The following is a 27,167-nucleotide window of genomic DNA, read 5'->3' on the forward strand; positions in this document are numbered from 1 at the left end:
CCCAATGCAGTCATTTTATATCAATATCAAATCATTTCTGGTTAACAAATAAGTACCTGACTGTAATAGATTTCCATTAAAATGGATAAAAATGACTTTTTAGCTAAATACTATTTCTGAAGCAATAGTTTTGCGAGTACTCTCTAGGAGTGGTCTGAGTGGGGAGGGGGAAACTGACAACTAGCTGTTATGGGCAGAGAGGTTTGGAACTCTTTGTTATTGATTCTATTAATCAAATGTATTAACGGTTATGTATGTATTTCTGTCCTTGAGCTGTTCTTGTCTAATGATGTTCTGTATTATGTCATTCTGTATTATGTTTCATGTTCTGTGTGGACTCCAGGAAGAGTAGCTGCTGCTTTTGCAACAGCTAATGGGGATCCTAATAAAATACCACATTTATTGTATTTTCAACCAGCTACTCTTAGGAAATTTGTTCATACTTTTACAGTGTTTGTTTCATCAGCTGTTGTACAATGATACAAAACACAGGAAAAATCTAATTTTGACTGCACTGGACCTTTACCTGAAAAGTAGAATAACCCTTCCTGCAAGACAATTTCATTACCAATGTTGTTTGTGTCACAACTCTGTAATGTAGAGTCCTGACTGATGATGATTAATGCAGTACACCTATACGATTAAACACAACCTACACTACCTTTCAAAAGTTGGGGGTCACTAAGAAATGTCCTTGTTTTTGAAAGAAAAGCTATTTTTTTGTCCATTAAAATGACATAAAATTGATCAGAAATACAATGTAGACATTGTTAATGTTGTAAATGACTGTTGTAGCTGGAAACGACAGATTTTTGATGGAATATCTATCAGCAACCATCACTCCTGTGTTCCAATGGCAAGTTGTGTTAGGTAATCCAAGTTAATTATTTTAAATTATTTTAATTGATCATTAGTCAGAATAGAAAGAGGAGTGGGAGGACCCGGTGCACAACTGAGCAAGAGGACAAGTACATTAGAGTGTCTAGTTTGAGAAACCGACACCTCACAAGTCCTCGACTGGCAGCTTCCTTAAATAGTACCCGCAAAACACCAGTCTCAACGTCAACAGTGAAGAGGCGACTTCGTGATGCTGGTCTTCTAGGCAGAGTTGCTAATAAAAAGCCATATCTCAGACTGGCCAATAAAAATAACACATTAAAGATGGGCAAAAGGGCACAGACACTGGACAGAGGAACTCTGCCTAGAAGACCAGCATCCCGGAGTCACCTCTTCACTGTTGATGTTGAGACTGGTGTTTTTCAGGCACTATTTAATGAAGCCTTTTTTAAATGATAAACTTAGATTAGCTAACACAATGTGCCATTGTAACACAGGAGTGGTGGTTGCTGATAATGGGCCTCTGTACGCCTATGTAGATCTTCCATTAAAAATCTGCTGTTTCCAGCTACAATAGTCATTTACAACATTAACAATGTCTACACTGTATTTCGGATCAATTTGATGTTATTTTAATGGACAAAAAATGTGCTTTTCTTTAAAAACAAGGACATTTCTAAGTGACCCCAAACTTGAATGGTAATGTATAATGCTGTCATCTGGATGAGTCGGACATTGGCACTGGACATTTCTGTATTTAAGTGATAGATTTGTGGTTACTACAGCTGTACACATCTACTTAATCTGCTATCAGATCATATGGTTCTATTCGCATTTCCTATGGAGTTTGTGGAGGTTTAGGGGAAGGACAGGACCCCTGGCTCTCAAAGCTTGTCGCTCTTCCTGGCCACTGTGGACAAAACATACAATTAGCAAGGGTTAGTTCAACAAGAGTTGGCTAGGTCTCCAAGGATGCTATTGGTTTCGGTTTTAATATCAATTTTCTAAAGTACCTGGATTGAAGAAAGCATTAACAATAGATTTGTATCCTACAGGTATTTTAGATTTAGAGGAACGCCATGTTGAGTATTCCTCCAGTTCTTGTTTCTTTGTTCAAGCTAAATAGAACGACAAGGCTCTTTGTTTAATGCACAACCACAAGGTGAAGTCTTTTCCCTATGCAACCGATGGGTCTAAATTCAACTACTCGTCTGTCAATAAGGATTTCTCCGGATAATAAAGATTGGAATGATTCATGCATTTTTCAAGGATATCGTCTTGTGTTCATAGACTGTGCTATTAAAACTTCCATTCTTTACTACTTCTGAAGAGCAATGAAAAGGGATGGCCCACCACTATAATATGTGGTCCCCAGTTATGGGAACACAATGTAAACAATTAAGCTAGTGCCCCCATCCAACCATCCTGGGTCGATATCAAGGCACCAACTCTCCAATTACTTTAAATGCTTCTAGTTCAAACTAGCCCTTAAGTTTCTAGAATCAAATTGGTCTTTGTTCCAGTACAGACAACATCCTTGTGTCTTTGTCATGCTGCACTATTACACATTTCTGTTGAAATTGACAGGGTTATTTCCACAAGCTCTATGATTGGCTGCAAAACCTCTGGCTTTATCTGCTCTCTCAGAAAACCAGAGTGATGCAGCGAAGCATTGTGGGAGCTCTGGAAAGTCCTGCAATTGACTTGCACCTCTTACTTTGAAGGAAAAAAACGAACAGTCCTCTACCTCTCCCAGGGCATGCCAGTGCGTAATGGGCTTGCGTGGGTAGGCCAGCATCTCGTTCCAGTGGTACCTCCCCAGGCCCTCAGCATCTGGCCCCGTCCGACACACACCTATCACCTCGTTGTGGCCCACCCTGTGGACATTACACACACACAATATCTTGAGTGCACAAAAAATATATGACACCTAAAAGCTGAGTGCTAGTTTGATGAAATAATTCTAAACCTAGGTTTGGTAATTACAGTGAATTATGTGGCTCCTGAGCATTCTGGTAAGTGGTCATGATTATATTGTCTAGCGACGCTTGCAGGATTTGAGTGAAAAGTTCTGTTGATGAAGTTCAAGTTCAACTCAAAGTTAGAACCTTACTCCTTCCTCCTTTGATGCAAATGTTTTTTTAAATGCTCTTGTTTGTTGACTATATACACGGAGTATACCAAACATTAAGAACACCTTCATATTGAGTCGCAACCCCCCTCATTTGCACTCAGAACAGCCTCAATTCGTCAGGGCATGGACTCGACAAGGTGTCAAAAGCGTTCCACAGGCATGCTGGCCCATGTTCACTTCAATGTTTCTCACAGTTGTGTCAGGTTGGCTGGATGTCCTTTGGGTGGTGGACCATTCTTGATATACACAGGAAACTGTTGAGTGTGACAAACCCAGCAGCATTGCAGTTCTTAACACAAACCGGTGTGCCTGGCACCTACTACCATACCCTGTTCAAATGCACTTAAATATTTTGTCTTGCCCATTCAGCCTCTGAATGGCACACATACACAATCATTGTCTCAATTGTCTCAAGGCTTAAAAATTCTTCTTTAACATGTCTCCTCCCCTTCATGTACACTGATTGAAGTGGATTTAACAAGTGACATCAATAAGAGATCATATATTTCACCTGGATTCACCTGATCAGTCTATGTGATGGAAAGACCAGGTGGTGTTAATGTTTTATATACTCAGTGTACGTGTGTACTGTACAAGCATGCTTATGACCACCATATGTGTTGAATTGTGGGTGTTGCGTTGTATGGTTTCACTCACCGGTCATAGTCCATCACCATGATGGACAGGCTGACCTGTTCCACGTTCTCTGGGGGGATGTCAAAGATGATGGCCTCGTTGTACACCGGGTTCAGTGTGCTTTTCTTGGTGGTAGTTTTCCGCTTCTTCAGCCTCCGTCCGTCACAGAGTAGGGAAACCTTTACATAGGGATCTGTGTGCCACAAATAGCATCTCCATGAAGTCAGTCGTGTAGATTGCAGGTAATGGCAACCAGTGGGGTGTATTCATGGATGCCAAGGGAAGCCAGGCTTCCCTAAATATTTGACCAATAAATTATATATACACACACACACACACACACACACACACACACACACACACACACACACACACACACACACACACACACACACACACACACACATATATATTGTAACGACCATGGGTTTGTAAGCGCGGAAATCGACCCTGCCGCACGAGCATGCTTTTGCGGGACAGTCGATAGTGCGCCGGACCTCGGGCTAGGAGGTCAAGGGTTCGAGACCTGCTCCCTGCCTGTTTCATTACAATATATATATATACACTGCTCAAAAAAATAAAGGGAACACTAAAATAACACATCCTAGATCTGAATGAATGAAATATTCTTATTAAATACTTTTTTCTTTACATAGTTGAATGTGCTGACAACAAAATCACACAAAAATTATCAATGGAAATCAAATTTATCAACCCATGGAGGTCTAGATTTGGAGTCACACTCAAAATTAAAGTGGAAAACCACACTACAGGCTGATCCAACTTTGATGTAATGTCCTTAAAACAAGTCAAAATGAGGCTCAGTAGTGTGTGTGGCCTCCACGTGCCTGTATGACCTCCCTACAACACCTGGGCATGCTCCTGATGAGGTGGCGGATGGTCTCCTGAGGGATCTCCTCCCAGACCTGGACTAAAGCATCCGCCAACTCCTGGACAGTCTGTGGTGCAACGTGGCGTTGGTGGATGGAGCGAGACATGATGTCCCAGATCTGTTCAATTGGATTCAGGTCTGGGGAACGGGCGGGCCAGTCCATAGCATCAATGCCTTCCTCTTGCAGGAACTGCTGACACACTCCAGCCACATGAGGTCTAGCATTGTCTTGCATTAGGAGGAACCCAGGGCCAACCGTCTGAGGATCTCATCTCGGTACCTAATGGCAGTCAGGCTACCTCTGGTGAGCACATGGAGGGCTGTGCGGCCCCCCAAAGAAATGCCACCCCACACCATGACTGACCCACTGCCAAACCGGTCATGCTGGAGGATGTTGCAGGCAGCAGAACGTTCTCCACGGCGTCTCCAGACTCTGTCACGTCTGTCACATGTGCTCAGTGTAAACCTGCTTTCATCTGTGAAGAGCAGAGGGCGGCAGTGGCGAATTTGCCAATCTTGGTGTTCTCTGGCAAATGCCAAACGTCCTGCACGGTGTTGGGCTGTAAGCACAACCCCCACCTGTGGACGTCGGGCCCTCATACCACCCTCATGGAGTCTGTTTCTGACCATTTGAGCAGACACATGCACATTTGTGGCCTGCTGGAGGTCATTTTGCAGGGCTCTGGCAGTGCTCCTCCTGCTCCTCCTTGCACAAAGGCGGAGGTAGCGGTCCTGCTGCTGGGTTGTTGCCCTCCTACGGCCTCCTCCACGTCTCCTGATGTACTGGCCTGTCTCCTGGTAGCGCCTCCATGCTCCGGACACTACGCTGACAGACACAGCAAACCTTCTTCGCATTGATGTGCCATCCTGGATGAGCTGCACTGCCTGAGCCACTTGTGTGGGTTGTAGACTCCGTCTCATGCTACCACTAGAGTGAAAGCACTGCCAGCATTCAAAAGTGACCAAAACATCAGCCAGGAAGCATAGGAACTGAGAAGTGGTCTGTGGCCACCACCTGCAGAACCACTCCTTTATTGTGGGTGTCTTGCTAATTGCCTATAATTTCCACCTGTTGTCTATTCCAATTGCACAACAGCATGTGAAATTTATTGTCAATCAGTGTTGCTTCCTAAGTGGCCAGTTTGATTTCACAGAAGTGTGATAGACTTGGAGTTACATTGTGTTGTTTGTGTTCCCTTTACTTTTTTGAGCAGTGTATATATATTTTTTCTTCTTCCGTCTCTCTCTCTTTCTGTGTTTTCATATTTTTCTGTCAATTCGCAAGTGGCTGAATCTCACTGGAGAAATCATCCGAGATAGGAAAACAGCACATCTCTGTCTCAGTATGTGTAGCTGTCACACCCTGACCATAGTTTGCTTTGTATGTTTCTATGTTTTGGTTGGTCAGGGTGTGAGCTGAGTGGGCATTCTATGTTACATGTCTAGTTTGTCTATGTTTGGCCTGATATGGTTCTCAATCAGAGGCAGGTGTTCGTCATTGTCTCTGATTGGGAACCATATTTAGGTAGCCTGTTTGGTGTTGGGTTTTGTGGGTGATTGTCCTTGTTCTGTCGCTGTGTTACTTTGCACCAGTATTAGGCTGTTTCGGTTTTCGTTTCTTTGTTTTTTGTATTTGATCGTGTTTACTTTGTCTCATTAAACATGGATCTCAATAGCCACGCCGCATTTTGGTCTGACTCTCTTTCACCTAAGGAAAACCGTGACAGAAGCCCATGTTTCTGATGCTGTCTGGACCAAAAGACTATAACATGTTGGGGAGATGGGGATTTGGACTCTGTACAGGCCACTGATTATGAAGGCGATTTTGACCTAAACTATAAATGAGTATGTTGTGCCACTAACCTGATACTCTTGAAGTTCAATATGTAGCCTAGTAGGCTCCGGTTAACTAGCTAGCTAACTTAGCTGGTTCATTGCTGCCAATGCTAGGAAGTTAGGCTAGCAAACATTTTAGCTAGGTAGCTATGACAACAAAAATTAAAAGTGTACTTTATGATAGATCCATAGACCATTTTGCCAACATGAAAGAGAAGAGCATGGCATTGGAGTTAGGGTTGCATATTTTCGCTGTATTTTTCAAATGTTCCATCTTGAGAATAAATGTTCCATCCTTCGGGGGTAAATCTCGGTAACTGGGTTCCTGCCAATCAACCCTAATTGGCGTTCAACTAGTCTACAAGTAGGGTGAGTCAAAATGTTTTGTTTAACTTGCGCACACATGCACGTACACACACACACAGACAGAAATACATACCATGGACTGCCACATGATATTTAGAAACATTGATTGGACTAAATTGTTTTTGGTTTCTTTAAGTTTGTTTTCAGTATATTAAACTAAGCATATATAGACTTGTTGATTGGATGATGTTTACATGTTTCAGTTGAAATGGTGCTGGAATATCGGAGGCAGGGCTCCCGTTGTCTTTGTGCTGACTTGCGGTAACTCCGTGGTTCTAAATCAGTAGTTGTTTCTTAACTGTCGAAAACATTAAATTGCTTGATCATGTTGTAGGTGATAACTGTTGGTTACATTCAATATGTTTTGTGGACTTCACCGGACAGATGTTACTCTCCGTTTTTATGATGACACTAACATATGTGTAGTTAAATTTTTTCCGCCACTGTGTGACTGTTGTCACGGCCTTCTTGAATATCATGGCGGCGCATGAACGAATGGGTTATAGAGCAAACAATGCAATTATCACAACAGGTTGTAATATGGCTTTTTTTACTGGCTTGGCTTGCTCAGCGATTTTATCCATGCACAGCTACTGATGGCAACATTCAATTATTCAGTGTTCTTTTTTTGACAAGGTATCTTCTATAACAATTTCACCACAAACAATGACAATACATGAAAGAAGTATCTCCCTGCCTACTCTTATCTAAGGCACAGCATGTTGCCTCACGCAACTATGCCTTCTGATTCGCTGCTTGCTCCTTTAGAGCTTTACAGTCGTCCCTCATTGTTATTCAGAGAACCATCGTGTTTTAAAGCCCAGCCTAAATGGCTGCGAGTTTTGTATTGTTGTTGTTACCTGAGGAGCCAGTGATGTCCATGGCTTTGAGGTTCCGGCACTTGATGACGGTCAGTGTCATCCGACCTGCTGTGGGCAGGTAGCATAGAGAGTACATGATCTCCCCCAGATCCACACTCTCCTGGAGAAAGACAAGGGGAACACTGCATCAAGGAGAGGGCACTGTTGCTGTAGAATAACTCTTTTAGGAAAGCAATTAGCCCAAATTGCTTTCGACAAAGTATGAACACCCAGAGGTGTCCTCAACTGAGAGAGAACATATAGATTTTCTTACAATGGGTAATTCATCACGAAACTAGAACAAATCTAATTTGTAAGCATTACCAGCAGAGTGAATGTGTATTCAAAATGGTCGCCCTCGGCTAGTGATTTTGCAGGATGTACAAAAATTTGAGTAAAATGAGGACTGTGATTGGTCACATTCAGGGTTTTAAAGCGCTACCAATGCTAATTTTAATTTGGGAGCACCAGTGCACCTAGAAAAAAATCTGCCAGATAATAATTGTTGTAATGATTAGGCTTCGTTGTTCCACTGTTTCCGAGTGCCCTAGATATTTGTGACAGTGTTCGTTGAACCAATACTACAGTGAAAACTGTTTGTCTAGCCCAAACCATCCGAAAGTTTTGACCCATATTACCGGCGCTACATTCAATGATCTGGCATGCGTCGGCAACACCTGAGCAGATGAAAGGGCCCCATGTTGTGGGCCATTCTTAAACTACTCACGGGCTGTAAACACCTTGCTCAGTCATGTTACCTCATTAGCTAGCTAGCTAACAACCTGATACAAATGTCATATGTCAACAATTCTTCCTTCAAAGGACCAATTCTATGGATTACATTTAGTGAAAATCCCCAAAGTAATGGTATTGTTTGGTTCTAGTGTCGTGAGGAATCACATCAAAGTTTATTTGTCACGCGCGCCGAATACAACAGGTGTAGACCTTACAGTGAAATGCTTACTTACAGGCTCTAACTAATGGTGCGAATTTTTTTTGGTGTGTGTAGTTAAGTAAAGAAATATAACAGTAAAAAGACATTTGAAATAACAGTAGCAAGGCTACATACAGACATCTGTTACTCAGGCGTATTGAGGTAGTATGCACATGTAGGAATCGTTAAAGTGACTATGCATATATGATGAACAGAGAGTAGCAGAAGTGTAAAAAGAGGGGTTGGCGGGTGGTTAGCCAATGTGCGGGAGGACTGGTTGGTCGGGCTAATTTAGGTAGTATGTACATGAATGTATAGTTAAAGTGACTATGCATATAAGATAAACAGAGAGCAGCAGCAGCGTAAAAGAGGCGTTGGGGGGGCACACAATGCAAATAGTGCGGGTAACCATTTGGTTACCTGTTCATCTCCTTAGTCTTGGTTACGTTGAGGGATAGGTTGTTATTCTGGCACCACACGGCCAGGTCTCTGACCTCCTCCCTATAGGCTGTCTCGTCGTTGTTGGTGATCAGGCCTACCACTGTTGTGTCGTCAGCAAACTTAATGATGGTGTTGGAGTCGTGCCTGGCCATGCAGTCGTGTGCGAACAGGGAGTACAGGAGAGGACTGAGCACGCACCCATAGGGAGCTCCAGTGTTGAGGATCAGCGTGGCAGATGTGTTGCTACCTACCCTCACCGCCTGGGGGCGGCCTGTCAGGAAGTCCAGGATCCAGTTGCAGAGGGAGGTGTTTAGTCCCAGGTTCCTTAGCTTGGTGATGAGCTTTGAGGGTACTATGGTGTTGAATGCTGAGCTGTAGTCAATGAACAGCATTCTCACATAGGTGTTCATTTTGTCCAGGTGGGAAAGGACAGTGTGGAGTGCAATAGAGATTGCATCATCTGTGGATCTGTTTGGGTGGAATGCAAATTGGAGTGGGTCTAGGGTTTCTGGGATAATGGTGTTGATGTGAGCCATTACCAGCCTTTCAAAGCACTTCATGGCTGCGGACTTGAGTGCTACAGGTCTGTAGTCATTTATGCAGGTTGCCTTTGTGTTCTTGGGCACAGGGACTATGGTGGTCTGCTTGAAGCATGTTGGTATTACAGACTCAATCAGGGACATGTTTCCAGTTGGTCAGCACATGCCCGGAGCACACGTCCTGGTAATCCGTCTGGCCCCGCAGCCTTGTGTATGTTGACCTGTTTAAAGGTCTTACTCATGTCGGCTACGGAGAGCATGATCACACAGTCGTCAGGACTGTGTGATCATAGTTTAAAGTGGCTAGTGATGCATGTATTACATAAAGATGGCAAGATGCAGTAGATGACAGAGTACAGTATATACATATGAGATGAGTAATGTAGGGTATGTAAACATTATATTAAGTGGCATTGTTTAAAGTGGCTAGTGATAGATTTTTTTACATCAATTTCCATTATCAACGTGAGCTGGAGTTGAGTCAGTATGTTGGCAGCAGCCACTCAATGTTAGTGGTGGCTGTTTAACAGTCTGATGGCCTTGAGATAGAAGCTGTTTTTCAGTCTCTCGGACCCTGCTTTAATGCACCTGTTCTGACCTCTCCTTCTGCATGATAGCGGTGTGAACAGGCAGTGGCTCAGATGGTTGTTGTCCTTGATGATCTTTATGGCCTTCCTGTGACATCGGGTGGTGTAGGTGTCCTGGAGGGCAGATAGTTTTCCCCCAGTGATGCGTTGTGCAGACCTCACTACCCTCTGGAGAGCCTTTCGGTTGTGGGCGGAGCAGTTGCCGTACCAGGCGGTGATACAGCCCGACAGGATGCTCTCGATTGTGCATCTGTAAAAGTTTGAGTGCTTTTGGTGACAAGCCGAATTTCTTCAGCCTCCTGGGAACAGGAACAATGGTGGCCCTCTTGAAGCATGTGGGAACAGCAGACTGGGATAAGGATTGATTGAATATGTCCGTAAACACACCAGCCAGCTGGTCTGCGCATGCTCTGAGGACGCGGCTGGGGATGCCGTCTGGGCCTGCAGCCTTGCGAGGTTTAACACATTTAAATGTTTTACTCACGTCGGCTGCAGTGAAGGAGAGTCCGCAGGTTTTGGTAGCGGGCTGTGTCAGTGGCACTGTATTGTCCTCAAAGCGAGCAAATAAGTTATTTAGTCTGTCTGGGAGCAAGACATCCTGGTCTGTGACGGGGCTGGTTTTCTTTTTGTAATCCGTGATTGACTGTAGACCCTGCCACATACCTCCTGTGTCTGAGCCGTTGAATTGAAACTCTATTTTGTCTCTATACTGATGCTTAGGTTGTTTGATTGCCTTGCGGAGGGAATAACTACACTGTTTGTATTCGGTCATGTTTCCGGTCACCTTGCCCTGGTTAAAAGCAGTGGTTCGGGCTTTCAGTTTCCCGCGAATGCTGCCATCAATCCACGGTTTCTGGTTTGGGAATGTTTTAATGGTTGCTGTGGGTACGACATCGCCGATGCACTTTCTAATGAACTCGCTCACCGAATCAGCGTATTCGTCAATGTTGTTGTTGAACGCAATGCGGAACATATCCCAGTCCACGTGATCGAAGCAGTCTTTAAGCATGGAATCAGATTGGTCGGACCAGCGTTGAACAGACCTGAGCGCGGGATCTTCTTGTTTTAGTTTCTGTCTGTAGGTTGGAAGCAACAAAAGGGAGTCGTGGTCAGCTTTTCCGAAAGGAGGGCAGGGGAGGGCCTTATATGCGTCGCTGAAGTTAGAATAACAATGATCCAGGGTTTTACCAGCCCTGGTAGCACAATCGATATGCTGATAGAATTTAGGGAGTCTTGTTTTCAGATTAGTCTTGTTCAGCCTCAGGATATGTGGTTTCCAGTCAAATAAAGTTCGTTCAGGGCCATCGATGTCTCTGCTTGGGGGGAAATATATACGGCTGTGATTATAATCGAAGAGAATTCCCTTGGTAGATAATGCGGTCGACATTTGATTGTGAGGAATTCTAAGTCAGGTGAACAGAAGGAACTTGATGTTCCTGTATGTTATGATCACACCACGTCTCGTTAATCATAAGGCATACCCCCATACAGCTCTACCATTTAGCTCAGTGCGAATTTTGCCTGTAATCCATTGCTTCTGATTGGAGTATGTACGTACAGTCACTGTGGGGACGACGTCCTCAATGCACTTATTGATAAAGCCAGTGATTGATGTGGTGTATTCCTCCATGTCATCGGAAGAATCCCGGAACATGTTCCAGTCTGTGATAGCAAAGCAGTCCTGTAGTTTAGCATCTGCTTCATCTGACCATTTTTTTATAGACAGAGTCACTGGTGCTTCATGCTTTAATTTTTGCTTGTAAGCATGTATCAGGAGGATAGAGTTGTGGTCGGATTTACCAAAATGGAGGGCAAGGGAGAGCTTTGTACTCGTCTCTGTGTGTGGAGTAAAGGTGGTCTAGAATGTTTTTCCCTCTGGTTGCACATTTAACATGTTGATAGAGATTTGGTAGAACTGATTTAAGTTTCCCTGCATTAAAGTCTCCGGCTACTAGAAGAGCCGCCTCTGGGTGAGCGGTTTCCTGTTTGCTTATTTCCTAATACAGCTGACTGAGTGCGGTCTTAGTGCCAGCATCTGTCTGTGGTGGTAAATAAACAGTCACGAAACGTATAGCTGAGAACTCTCTAGGCAAGTAGTGTGGCCCGCAATTTATCACAATATACTCTACTTCAGGCGAGCAAAATCTAGAGACTTCCTTAGATTTCGTGCACCAGCTGTTGTTTGCAAATATGCACAGACCACCCCCCTCATCTTACCGGAGAGGGCTGTTCTATACTGCCGGTGCAGCGTGTATCCCGCTAGCTGAATATCCATGTCGTCATTCAGCCACGATTCCGTGAAGCATAGGATATTACAGTTTTTAATGTCCCGTTGGTAGGATATTCGTGATCGTACCTCGTCTAGTTTGTTGTCCAATGATTGCACGTTGGCGAGTAATATTGACGGTAACGGCAGCTTTCCTAGTTGCCTTCTGCGGGTCCGGACGAGGCATCCACCTCAATACAATGTGTTTATGGATCAGTTTAGACTGGAGCACTACTGTAGTCTGAGCAAAGAGCCTCAGATGGTCTGACTTGAAAGAGAAGAACATTACTCGATGTACTGACGTGGTGTGATTGTACTGATACCAAATCGGAGTCAATAAAAAGTCCCCTAAGGTGGCACTCCAGAGATAAGATTTGATTGGCCAACCAGCCAACAGGAGGACTGACTGGGAGGCATCTCACTAGTGCACAGATGTGTGTTTACATAGACTCTTACAAAAAAGGGTTCCAAAAGGGTTCTTTGGCTGTCCCCATAGGACAACCCTTATTGGTTCCTGGTTGAACCCTATTTGGTTCTAGGTAAAACTATTTTGGGTTCCATGTAAAACTCTCCGGGGAAAGGGTTATACATATAACCCAGTAGGGTTTGACCTGGAACAAAAAGGGTTCTACCTGGTACCAAAAAAGGTTCTTAAAAGGGTTTATCCTATGGGGACAGCCAAATAACTGTTTTAGGTTCTAGATAGAAAAAAAGGTGCTAAGACTGTAGTTAGTGCTAAGACTGCAGAATGTCACCATATAAAAATAGACTTAGAATAAGGGTGGCATACGAGTTCCTCTCCATGGACAGAATCCTTACTTGAGATATGTTTGCGCAAAGTCTTCCAGTGTCATCAATGTATTGACATGCAGGAGTTTCACAATAACAATGTAACATGTGAAACAGAGGATGTCTTCCCAGTCCTAGAAGCTCTCACATACAGGCAATAGGACTTCCCAAACCCAGCTCCTCTGGCCATTCAACAGATGTTCTGCACATCATAACAGAGCATCAATACCCCCCAGCCCTCCATCCATGGTGTGTTCCAAAGCACCACCCCCACCCACCTAACCATTGTGGGATCCAACTGCCTTTGTGTCCCCTACTGTCAATCTCAGCATGGACACCCACACAAACAGCTGCAAGGCGGGAAAAACTCAACGTCTCATCAAACCATGACCCTCATAGGCAGGTCACAGGTTGTTTTAGGCATTGACACCCCTCTCATTTCCCTGCCATGTTTCTACCCATGCTATTGACATAAAAGGTCACATGCATAAAAAGACATCAATCTAGCCCAGGGAAATTAGGTTCTGAAATACAATACATACTAATCTTCAGCTGAATGTAATGTCATTTGTTGTGGCAAATTACTTTCTTGCAATTTTGCTTCCACATTAAATAGAAAATTGCTTGAAGTGTAAATAGAGGGTTTTTCGAATTAGGCTAATTTCTTGGGATTTTTCTGTTCATATGTAGTTGCATACTTTTGTTTTTTTGAGAATTCAAGGAAGGAGGCAACACAAAGTACACAGTACACCAGAGCACATGATAGAGGTCTGTAACAAGTTTCTCAAGAATAATCAGTTCATTGTTTGTCAGACAGTGATGAGTACAGTCACCGTAAATGATCATCTCCAAATACATTTCATAAAGGAAGACGCTTTTAAAAGGACTCTCATTAATCTAAATTAAAAAAGGTGGAATGAAACACTGTCAAAATAAAATGTATGGCAAACTGCATTTGAGTCAATATCCATTCAAACATCCTTATCCTCATTCCCCTCTGGATGGCAATTCAGGCAATTTAATTGCCTAGGGACAGTATCAACAAAATCAATGCTGGAAGGTGAGAGAGAATTATCCCAAGATGGACATAAATAACAACCGAATACCAGACAAAAGATATGTCTAACAATCAACAACAATGTTGGAAGACAAAATAGATCCTTGAATATTTACAATAATTGCTTAATTTTTCTTCTATCCTGTCGGCAAGCTTAAAAGAAGTCTCACATTATATTCAATAGCCGAGTTCAATTGTAGCTCTCATGTTCAACACTATCAACAACAGTCAAAGTAGCAGTGAACTTGATGTCTGTACGGATGCTCAAGCTTTTGAACGTGTCATTTCCTCACAGCACACAGTAAACATTATGTAACACAAACAGTATAAACTTCCTGGAGACAAACTACACGTTGAAGTAAACACCATGACTGTTGACATGGGCTAACTGCATTAATGCCCAACCTGTCCCCCTCCAATGGCTAAGAACCCAGTCTTTAAACCCACCTAAACCTGCCTTTCAAGTTAATCCACTCTTGTTCTGTTTTCCTTCCTGTTTGGCCCTGTCTGGGGGTGTCCTCGGATGGGGCCACAGTGTCTCCTGACCCCTCCTGTCTCAGCCTCCAGTATTTATGCTGCAGTAGTTTATGTGTCGGGGGGCTAGGGTAAGTTTGTTATATCTGGAGTACTTCTCCTGTCCTATTCGGTGTCCTGTGTGAATCGAAGTGTGCGTTCTCTAATTCTCTCCTTCTCTCTTTCTTTCTCTCTCTCGGAGGACCTGAGCCCTAGGACCATGCCCCAGGACTACCTGACATGATGACTCCTTGCTGTCCCCAGTCCACCTGACCGTGCTGCTGCTCCAGTTTCAACTGTTCTGCCTTATTATTATTTCGACCATGCTGGTCATTTATGAACATTTGAACATCTTGTCCATGTTCTGTTATAATCTCCACCCGGTACAGCCAGAAGAGGACTGGCCACCCCACATAGCCTGGTTCCTCTCTAGGTTTCTTCCTAGGTTTTGGCCTTTCTAGGGAGTTTTTCCTAGCCACCGTGCTTCTACACCTGCATTGCTTGCTGTTGATGTTTGGGGTTTTAGGCTGGGTTTCTGTACAGCACTTTGAGATATCAGCTGATGTACGAAGGGCTATATAAATACATTTAATTTGATTTGATTTTCCACTGTACACCGTTCAGAGATCAACTGATTAATTAACCATTAATCCATCTCCATGACCATCAGACACAATAAATACCACCCAAACAATAATATTCATAAACAGAAGCTGTTGAGTAAACAAACTGTGATAACACTACCGAGGAGTAAGAAGTGTGTGGGCTCAGATAAAACTGCACTATCATACCCAAGTATGTCAGTGAAGGGATAAAGGTGAGGAACAAAGGAGAATTGTGCCCATGGCTATATTTAGGTCTACAGTGTGTACTTCAGTTTTCGGAGGTGTTGTGTGGGTGCTTGGATTCTAAATTCACTGCTCCTGGCAATGGGGATATTCAACACATGCAACTTGCCAGTCATGTAATAAAGTGCGGATGATTCCAGGACTTAAAACCTCATCCAATCAAATAATTCACAGAGACTTGAAAATGGAGAGATCATTGTCAAGTGTTTCCCTAAAAAAGTCAGACCATGTGCAGTGCACGACCCCATCAGAAATGATGCAAATGTTAACTATGGCAGACTGACCACAGCTCCACCCTGAAATCTACTCCACCATCAGAGTCATTTTTGAGTCATTTAGCGGGTGCTTTTATCTAGAGCGACTAACAGTTACGACTTACAGAGTGATCAGTTGTTGAGATCACTGATCCAATGATCTCCACACATACTGATATCCTCCATGTACTACACCTATCTCAACGAGCTGAGGCCCAGCCCACTCACCGTGGTCGCAGCGTGAATGTCCTTCCACACCACTGCCTCCCTCGAGAGGTCGGAGAGCTCAAAGAGGTTGTCCACCACCACCTCGCCGATCATGTCGTGGCTGGTGAAGCGGTCAAAGTCGTAGACACTGAAGTGCAGTTTGCGGTTGCAAAGCTGGTCGTACTCCACGGGGAAGCAGAAGGCTTCGTCGAACGTGGGGTTGAGCGTCTTGCGGTGGACACGCGTCTGGAACTTCTTCTGCCTCTCTGGCAGCAGGTAGATCTTGACGTAAGGGTCGGAGGTGCCAGTGAAGTCCTTGGCCGGAAGTTCCAGGGCCTTGAGGATCGTGACCACCAGCGCCTGTTCCTCGTAGTCGTAGAGCATGGAGAAGCTCAGCTTACCGCACGTCTCCACCGGCTCGTGGGTCCCGTCCTCGGAGTCCACAGACTTCTGCTTGTAGAGCTCGGGCTTGATGCGGCCGATGCTTACGGTGGACGACTGGCGGATGGGGATCGTGTCCATGCTGAAGTCCACACTTGTCACGTTCATCTGGCGAGGCAGATGGCGGCGGAATGAATTGTGCCTGTTGAAAAAGGACATCAGTCATCTATGGTTCCTGGTACCTTTCAATCGGCAGGTTTCCATTGACCCAGGGTTATTAGACTAAAGCAATGTTGCAACAAAAACAACAACATTGAGACGTGTAATGGAAACAACAGCTATGGGAAATGTACTAAAGATCGGCAACATTTTTATCTGTTTGACAGGGTGGATTTTTCTTAACTTTATTGCGACAAATGATAATGGAAACGGTGTTTTTTGAATAAATGAAGGTATGTGATGTCATCACAGAACTTTAAAACTTCACTCCACATTTAATTGTAAATGCATACTCCTGGCTAAATCTACCTTCATATATTCAAATGTTTCTTTGCAAGGACAAGGATTGTTCTGACTTTCAAGAATTCCTGAATTGCGTTGCCTTGTTTTTCTGGTTGGCTGGAAGGAAGTATCACCATCCAATTATCTACATGAGTGCAAATTTCACCATGGCATGGACTTTGGCGATACATTGGCAAATGAGAATACGGCAAATATTTGTAATTTATTGCATTCTATTCATGTTTGCTTTTGCGGGCTACCTGAGACATGAAACAGATAGGTGGGATGGCATACAAGCTGTCGCCAATTTTCCTAAATGGATCATTTGAACACTTCAACCACTATTTTTATTCGCCATTCTGGGGGGGGGAACGCACCATAGCAGGCAATTGTCTCCTCTATTTTCTATGCAAACTTTCTAAATGTAGCCAAAAAATCTAAGGAAACAGTTAAAGGAAACATAGCTAGTGATTCAGGAGAGAGAAGTTATTAAATCTTACTCTTATTGAAATGTTGGAAACCAACAGCATTCATAAGACAAAAGATGCATGGTTGTGTGTGCGGCTGCAATTATTTTTTCATGTTGATGATACTAGTTTACTATTCTTCAGAAGTGTTTTTACAATTCCTTGTTTCTTCTTGTAGTTCTAGCATTACTGTTAATAGGAAAATGTTTGTTGTACATTTTTTTTAATACTTTAATGTTGTTAAGCTATTCTCTCAGCATTAACGAGAAAGATGTTACCGGCTTTGGGTTTAAAGTGATGGGAGTTTATGATTGAACTCTTACGGAGCTACGTGACTGAGTGAGTTTTTCACAGGACTTCTTTTGGAAAATAACATTACCTGAGATACCTTGAGCCCAGGTCCATCTACTGATAATAACTTACATACTTTTGAGCAAACCACTGCTCTGTACTTCTCCTGGTTGTCACCTAGCAACTGATAACCCCCCCCCCCCCCCCCCTACTGACGCCAATAAGAAGATCACAGTAATCTGACACCGTTAGTATTGGTACAAATGATGCAAATCTGGGAAACACAACACATATGGGATATGAAAAAAACATCACGTTATATTCAAACCTCATATGAAGACGTGCTTGCATGTTCTAACACATTTTCTGGGACATAATAAGACACAATGTTCTTTGTGAAGGATACTTTGGGAGTCCTATTATTTCAGACAAGGGACATCAATTTACAACCTCCCATGATTCCTACAGCATTCAGTGAACGGCATCCAAGAGGATGAATAGTATACACTGGAAGAGTTGATAATGGAGGAGGCTGGCGGATTTCATCCACATTTGCCCACATATTCCTCCCTGTTGTGTCAGCCCTGACCCAGAATCAGTTTTAGCAGGCCTGCCATCCCAACTCCAGTAAAGGCATTCTCTCTTTCTCTACCTCTCCCTACATACACTTCTTCACCATTCATTATTTTCTTCCATAAGATAACCAATTTTATATCCTCCACTTTCTTTATCTTACAGGATCAGGGATGGGCTCTCAGTCTCAATATTCACATTGAGCCTGTGTGGCTCAGTTGGTAGAGCATGGTGCTTGCAATGACAGGGTTGTGGGTTTGATTCCCAGGGGGGACTAGTATGAGGAATAAGTACAAGAATGTATCCATTCACTACTTTAAGTTGCTCTGGATAAGACAGTTAAGAACACGTTCTTATTTACAATGAAGGCCTACCCCAGCCAAACCCTAACCTGGACAGCGCCCTATAGGACACCCAATCATGGCTGTGATACAGCCTGGAATCGAACCAGGGTCTGTAGTGACGCCTCTAGTGCTGAGATAGAGTGCCTGAGACCACTGCACCACTCGGGAGCCCCCCAAAATATGGTACTTCTCGCATGTCTCAGAGATCTCTGTTTCCGCCCGTAAAAAAGGAACCAATGAAAATCTCTCATAGGGAAGAATGTTGTACAGTAATAAAACAGCATGACAAATCTCTAATCTCATACCACCTGGCGCTGTGCATGGATGTAACATAGGATGATGTGATGCACTGATATATACTGTTCTGTAGCATTTCATCAGAGATGATTGGTGGAGGTATGTCTGAAAATCACAATTAGAGTAGACTAGTACATTCTGTACAAGACTCTCTCTCTCTCTCTGACTTTGCCCTTGCCTTTGTTTAGAGTGTGTCTGCACAATGCTTGAGCAGTGAATACTGATGTAGCTGTTGGAGAGGATCGATGTTAACAGAATGTATCTGTTGCTCTTCTCCATGGTAATCACCCGCTCTGCAAGTCACATGTTTGCAAAGCCTCATAGATTTGCCCCGAAGGCCAGAGTGACACCAAGCGTCTCCTCCCACCTCGTCTCGCATTAATACGTTATCCACGTCTCCTAAAATGGATGCTTCATGCAGTGTATCATCAAATTATTCCTAATTACTTGGGTGTATTATAGATGCAGTTCTTACTTGTGTTGTGATTATGATGATTTGTATTGAAAATTTGTGCTTCAGATTCAGCCGAACTGATGCATATATATTTAGATATTCGTAGCCCTTTCCTGCAGTCAAATTACCTAGTGGCCTCATGGGTGGAATGTTATTACTATTTTTCATAATTTCATAATTAATAAACATTATTAAAAAAACAGCTGAAAATCTGGTGTTTCTATGTCAAAACAGTTTTGTTATATTTCAGTCTTCAACAATGTGTATATATTAAGTGTAATATTGGGATGCAAACTCCAAATTGTATACATTTCAACTCTATATCTGACATGGTACAGTTGTCTTTTTTTAAGCCTATAACCATGTGTGTGAGGTGTACACTTTTGTTTCAAAGTAGATTTGTATAAGACTACCAAAAAACACTGTGTCCCCGATTTAGCCCACTGTAGTAAAATGTTTTTAAGTGTCTTACTCAGAGCACTGGGAAACGTACTTTAATATAATAATAATATTAGTAATAATATAAACAGTAACATGATGATAGACCTGCCATCAACTCTACTGATCATACGTTTCAATCATATACAGTGCCTTGCAAAAGTATTCATCCCCCTTGGCGTTTTTTCCTATTTTGTTGCATTACAACCTGTAATTTAAGTAGATTTTTATTTGGATTTCATGTAATGGACATACACAAAAGAGTACACATTTTTGAAGTGAAATAAAAAAAATTACTTGTTTCAAAAAATTATAAAAAACTGAAAAGTGGAACGAAAACAATACTGCCTGGGGAAAGAACCTAAGGGAATACCAGATAAAGGGGAGGTAATGGAGTCCAGGTGTGCCTAATGATGAATGCCAGGTGTATGTGATGATGGTTCCCAGGACCGGTGGTTAGTATGTATTCACCCCCTTTGCTATGAAGCCCCAAAATAAGATCTGGTGCAACCAATTACCTTCAGAAGTCACATAATTAGTTAAATAAAGTCCACCTGTGTGCAATCTGTCACATGATCTGTCACATGACCTCTATATATACACCTGTTCTGAAAGGCCCCAGAATCTGCAACACCACTAAGCAAGGGGCACCACCAAGAAAGCGGCACCATGAAGACCAAGTTGAGGGGACCAAGTTGTGGAGAAGTACAGATTAGGGTTGAGTTCTAAAAAATATTTGAAACCTTGAGCACCATTTAAATCCATTATTAAAAATGGAAAGAATATGGCACTACAACAAACCTACCAAGAGAGTGCCACCCAGCAAAACTCACGGACCAAGCAAGGAGGGCATTAATCAGAGAGGCAACGAAGAGACCAAAGATAACCCTGAAGGAGCTGCAAAGCACCACAGCGGAGATTGGAGTATCTGTCCAAAGGACCACTTTAAGCCGTACACTCCACAGAGCTGGGCTTCATGGAAGAGTGGCCAGAAAAAAGCCATTGCTTAAAAAAAAAAGCAAACATGTTTGGTGTTTGCCTAAAGGCATGTGGGAGGCTCCCCAAACATATAGTAGGAACACTGGTCAGATGAGAATAAAATGTAGCTTTTTGGCCATCAAGGAAATTGCTATGTCTGGCACAAACCCAACTATCATCACAGTGAGAACACCATCCCCACAGTGAAGCATGGTGGTGGCAGCATCATGCTGTGGGGATGTTTTTCATCAGCAGGGACTGGGAAACTGGTCAGAATTGAAGGAATGATGGATGGCGCTAAATACAGGGAAATTCTTGAGGGAAACCTGTTTCAGTCTTCCAGAGATTTGAGACTGGGATGGCGGTTCACCTTCCAGCAGGACAATGGCCCTAAGCATACTGCTAAAGCAACACTCGAGTGGTTTAAGGGGAAACATTTAAATGTATTGGAATGGCCTAGCCAAAGTCCTGACCTGAATCCAATCGAGAATCTGTTGTATGACTTAAGGATTGCTGTACACCAGCGGAACTCATCCATCTTGAAGGAGCAGTTGTGCCTTGACAAATGGGCAAAAATCCAAGTGGCTAGATGAGCCAAGCTTATAGAGACATACCCCAAGAGACTTGCAGCTGTAATTTCTGCAAAAGGTGGCTCTACAAAGTATTGACTTTGGGGGGGAATAGTTATGCACACTCAAGTTTTCAGTTTTTTTTTATTGTGAAGCAAACAAGAAATATGTTGCATCTTCAAAGTGGTAGGCATGCTGTGTACATGTCAATTCCATTTCCCCAAAAAATACATTTTAATTCCAGGTTGTAAGGCAACAAAATGGGAAAATGCCAATGGGGGTGAATACTTTCGCATGGCACTGTACTACAAGTCCTCCCCTTCTTTGAATCTTTCCTTATGTTATTTTTTCCCCTAGATGAAAAGCTTGCAAAAACATCTGAGGGCGATTCAATCCTAAAAGTGATGACACTACAGTGGGGCAAAAAAGTATTTAGTCAGCCACCAATTGTGCATGTTCTCCCACTTAAAAAGATGAGAGAGGCCTGTAATTTTCGTCATAGGTACACTTCAACTATGACAGACAAAATGAGAAAAAAAATCCAGAAAATCACATTGTAGGATTTTTTATGAATTTATTTGCAAATTATGGTGGAAAATAAATATTTGGTCACCTACAAACAAGCAAGATTTCTGGCTCTCACAGACCGACCTGTAACTTATTCTTTAAGAGGCTCCTCTGTTCTCCACTCGTTACCTGTATTAATGGCACCTGTTTGAACTTGTTATCAGTATAAAAGACACCTGTCCACAACCTCAAACAGTCACACTCCAAACTCCACTATGGCCAAGACCAAAGAGCTGTCAAAGGACACCAGAAACAAAATTGTAGACCTGCACCAGGCTGGGAAGACTGAATCTGCAATAGGTAAGCAGCTTGGTTTGAAGAAACCAACTGTGGGAGCAATTATTAGGAAATGGAAGACATACAAGACCACTGATAATCTCCCTCGATCTGGGGTTCCATGCAAGATCTCACCCCGTGGGGTCAAAATAATCACAAGAACGGTGAGCAAAAATCCCAGAACCACACGGGGGACCTAGTGAATGACCTGCAGAGAGCTGGGACCAAAGTAACAAAGCCTACCATCAGTAACACACTACGCCGCCAGGGACTCAAATCCTGCAGTGCCAGACGTGTCCCCCTGCTTAAGCCAGTACATGTCCAGGTCCGTCTGAAGTTTGCTAGAGAGCATTTGGATGATCCAGAAGAAGATTGGGAGAATGTCATATGGTCAGATGAAACCAAAATATAACTTTTTGGTAAAAACTCAACTCGTTGTGTTTGGAGGACAAAGAATGCTGAGTTGCATCCAAAGAACACCATACCTACTGTAAAGCATGGGGGTGGAAACATCATGCTTTGTGGCTGTTTTTCTGCAAAGGGACCAGGACGACTGATCCGTGTAAAGGAAAGAATGAATGGGGCCATGTATCGTGAGATTTTGAGTGAAAACCTTCCATCAGCAAGGGCATTGAAGATGAAACGTGGATGGGTCTTTGAGCATGACAATGATACCAAACATACCGCCCGGGCAACGAAGGAGTGGCTTCGTAAGAAGCATTTCAAGGTCCTGGAGTGGCCTAGGCAGTCTCCAGATCTCAACCCCATAGAAAATCTTTGGAGGAAGTTGAAAGTCTGTGTTGCCCAGCAATAGTTCCAAAACATCACTGCTCTAGAGGAGATCTGCATGGAGGAATGGGCCAAAATACCAGCAAGTGTGTGAAAACCTTGTGAAGACTTACAGAAAACGTTTGACCTCTGTCATTGCCAACAAAGGGTATATAACAAAGTATTGAGATAAACTTTTGTTATTGACCAAATACTTATTTTCCACCATAATTTGCAAATAAATTCATTTAAAAAATCCTACAATGTGATTTTCTGGATTTTTTTTCTCATTTTGTCTGTCATAGTTGAAGTGTACCTATGATGAAAATTACAGGCCTCTCATCTTTTTAAGTGGGAGAACTTGCACAATTGGTGGCTGACTAAATTCTTTTTTGCCCCACTGTATTTAATTAGCTCTGTCTGCCCCCTTCGTCAGTGTGTAATTCATGAAAAGTGCCAGGCTCGATAAATTGCATCAACGTTCCTAATGCCAAACTAAAGCAAGTGTCAATAATGGCTTCCTGCAGGAGATGGAGTGCAGCTGCTCAGTGAGTCTCAGTAGGACGAGTGCCTCGCAGCACGTCAGTTCTCAACCTGCGGTGGCGCTAATTACAGACGCGCTCGTTTAAACACAGTCCCCGAAAACAAAGAGACGAGGAGCTGATTGTTTCATTACCGGGGTCGCTTACCGCTGTTGCCATGGCAGCGTGACTCACGCCCGCCCAACACAAGACGTGGCCTGGGGTGATTACAGGGTTTTTGTGTGTGTGAGGAGCAAGGGGGCGTGTTGTCGCCCCGTTGATGAGCACCATGGGAGAACTGGACGCTACTGAGCGTCCAGTTCGCACGTGTTGTGCCATTTTAAGGTAATTCGTCACAAATTCTCCTTAACGGTCTTGACATTTGTCATGGCTATACTTGATGTGTACAGATCAAGTGTCATCATTTGCTACTTTATGCCACCTGTCACTTGCTTGAAAGCATCATGCACATAACCTTCACTCACAGGAGGTTGGTGGCACCTTAATCTGGGAGGACGGGTTTGTGGTAATGGCTGGAGCGGGATAAGTGGAATGGTATCAAATATATCAAACAAATGGTTTCCATGTGTTTGATGCCATTACATTTGCTCAGTTCCAGCCATTATTATGAGCCGTCCTCCCCTGAGCAGCCTCCACTATAGGTGTGCACAGCTCTGTGCATGCATATCACACAACATAACACAGAAATCCTTGGACCCAGTGCAACCAAAAATGTACACCAACAGAATGTTAAGACCTAGAGACAGGAAAGTGACAGGGACACTACCCTGGGAGAAGTCCAATAATGTTACCTGGAGGACGAGGTGGGGTCGGTGGTCTGCCTCTGAATCTTGGCCTGCTGGCCCAGCCTCTCCCTGAGAGCCGTCTGCACCTCAGCAGGGATGTCTGGGGATGTCTGGCTGATCTTCATGGCCGCCTCTAGCAGCTTCACGGAGCTGCAACGCCCGTTCACCTTCACCACTGGCACAGGCTTCATCTCCTCCTCCATTGGTGCCACCTTGTGGAGGGGTGTGACGGGCAGGGGGGCTGGCGGAGGGGCCTCAGGGAGCCCGACACGGGGGCCATTGTCGACGTGGGACGAGAGGGCCTTGCTCCTCCAGATGGGCCAGCACAGCTTCCAAAAGACAAAGAGAGAGACTACCAACAGGGCGAGTCCACAGAAACCCACGACAACAGCAAGGAGACTGATAGAGATGTCTACGAGCGACCACAGGGATCAACAGTGACAGATAGAGGGAGAGAGAGGACGGGCAAGCGATGGACGGAGCGTGACAGACAAACATGGAAGAGAAAAAGAGAAGAGAAAAAGCAAGCTGTAAAAGAGGAGGCTGCAAATGCCCTCGTTTGGTAAAGATCAGAGGAAGTTAGAAAGTCATACAGCGTCATTGCAAGACATTCACATGGACAGGAAAGACAAATAGCTCTTCATGGCCATATTTGATCAAGTTGACAAATCAACTTTCAGAAACCACAATCCCTTCTTCTGCAACTATATATATAATGGTTCAAGGCTTTATGCACAAACCAAGATGTACCACAGGCTATAATACAAAATGCATTATGCATTCCATTGTGTGCATGTTACACAATTGCATGGTTTCTTATAAAAACAAGTTGGACAGTATACGCCTGTGTGTGGATTGCAATGTGCAGGAGATATGTCCTTTCTCACTGATATCACTGCATGATGTCATGTTCTTTGCTGTGTTCTGCCTCCGTGTTATTCCCTCTCCTGTTGCTCATTCACTCTCACAAGGACACTTATGCTTTGTGGTGCACCATCTCAAAGCCAAAGCCTACATGAAAACAAGAATCCAGATCTATAGGCAACAATCAGTCCACTTTGTATGACGTGACACTAAAACCATGTATTTCTTTTTCAGGCTAATAACTTTAACAGGCATGCTAGACTGCTGAGATTTACAGTTCATTTGAATTTGTTTGCAAATGTAAGTGTAGTTATGGAAATTACACAAGCTCTGTAGGCCTAGGCAGTTATCACTTCAAGTAATATAATACATTATCTAACTGTGTTGTAATTATCACGGATTTAACGCCATTTAGTTTAGAAGAGCAACTATCTACTGCAATAAATGCAATCTAGCTGATTGATTGATTGACTGACAGACTGACTGACGGACCAATTGAATTTCATTCTGTTAGGCTTTTACTCAAAATCAGAGACATTATTGCATCAGAAACAATACTGCTACCTCACATCAACCCAGAGGGAATAATGACATGTTACGATATAGCTTATTATTTATGGTAAACTCTACAAAAAAACATATGTAGAATTTAGAACTGTTTCAACATCTTATCCAAGCCTTACCATGAAATTAAAAGGCTACAACATCACTTTCGCCAAATCAATGAGAGAGACATTATCAAGCAAACAAATGGGTTTATTTGACAGAAGGGGATCTATGTTTAGAACACGAACTGGTAGCCAACAGTATGACTAATTTCAGACATGCCGGTCAGTTGGCGCATGGTGGAGTGAATGAAGGCAAGATCACTGAGAACACATCTCCTCTTTCAACAAGCTATCAGTCACACACAATCAGACTATCACACCATCAGATTGCACACGCCAGAACCAAGCACAATGACATGGGAAAACGAGCATACACTGATGTTGCAACAGGTGCAGTCTATTCCCTTTGCAGACACAGATGTGCCACCTGTTGAGCGTAGCTCAAAGCGACATGAGGACACAGCACAACCTCCAGGATTATTAAACATTTTAAACATGTTTTCCCCTAGAAGTTATTCTAGTCCTATACTTAGTCGCGCATTTTATTTGATTATATTGCAGCCCTTCAAGGGGAAAGTTGAATAGGCTGAAGTTGAACTTAACACGCATTTTACTGTTCAACTCATCATTCTTACACAACCTTGTGCACCAGGTTGATGCCAGAGAAACCAAACCATGACACAATAGAGGGATGCAAGCTTTAAGGAGAGGGACAGGAAGAAAACGTTGCTTTTGACCTATTTACCTGCGCTCTCTTTACCTTGTATGTTGCTCTCCAAGGGAAATATAGCCGAGCATTTCTCCCCATCTACATGCCCCGCTAGACAGAGCTCCGTGACGATCTGAAGGGCCCTTTGGCACAAGCTGAAGTTGTCCTCCGTTCGGACACTCATGTCTCTTCTGTTAAGCCATTGCACGCTGGAGGAGCCGGGAGGGCGGTGATTCATTTGGCCACCTTGCGCGCCGCTGAGTGCAGCCTCTCCGCGCCAAAGATCAGAGCGCACGAGGCGTCCACATCCATATCCACTGCGCAATGCCGGGACTGATTTACAGCGCGCTTCTTGTGTTTGAACAAAAGATTCTTCAGCACTTAGTGTCCACCAGCCACTGTCCAATAGGAATGAAGCACCGGTTAAGCAAGACCCTAGTGTTGGAATTACACGCTATTGCGCTGACAAATAGCCTTTTGACATCATTAGATTTGGACTAATACCAGTGAAGCTTGACATTACTTCTGTGAATGCCCACAATTTCAAGCAGAAGCCTGAATAGTCTTCCAAATATTATTCCGGTGCCTAAAGTTTACTATAATGACATCTACAAATACTATTTTAATGAACCTTGGTTGAATAACAAAGATTAGGTTCCTCAACCTACATTATACTACTCTTTTTTTGAGAGGACTAATATTCCTTTCAGAAACACATAGTCATGTTAATATCAACCTAATACCAGAATCTTAATTAGC

General features: G+C 43.4%; 1 protein-coding gene across 1 annotated transcript; it reads right to left on the reverse strand.

Annotated features, from left to right (window-relative positions):
- Window positions 1-1,487: 1,487 nt before the first annotated feature.
- LOC109896627 (synaptotagmin-10-like) lies at window positions 1,488-26,741 on the reverse strand. The gene is made up of 7 exons (XM_031831599.1): window positions 26,445-26,741; window positions 24,234-24,639; window positions 16,018-16,579; window positions 7,562-7,682; window positions 3,629-3,800; window positions 2,585-2,714; window positions 1,488-1,747 (listed from the first exon to the last, which is right to left on the reverse strand). Exons 1-7 carry the CDS (start codon window positions 26,644-26,646, stop codon window positions 1,676-1,678), a joined length of 1,665 nt encoding a protein of 554 aa, XP_031687459.1. The 5' UTR covers window positions 26,647-26,741; the 3' UTR covers window positions 1,488-1,675.
- Window positions 26,742-27,167: the final 426 nt, after the last annotated feature.

The sequence above is a fragment of the Oncorhynchus kisutch genome, linkage group LG9 (genome assembly GCF_002021735.2).
Source record: "Oncorhynchus kisutch isolate 150728-3 linkage group LG9, Okis_V2, whole genome shotgun sequence".
In the NCBI taxonomy this organism is placed as follows: Eukaryota; Metazoa; Chordata; class Actinopteri; order Salmoniformes; family Salmonidae; genus Oncorhynchus; species Oncorhynchus kisutch.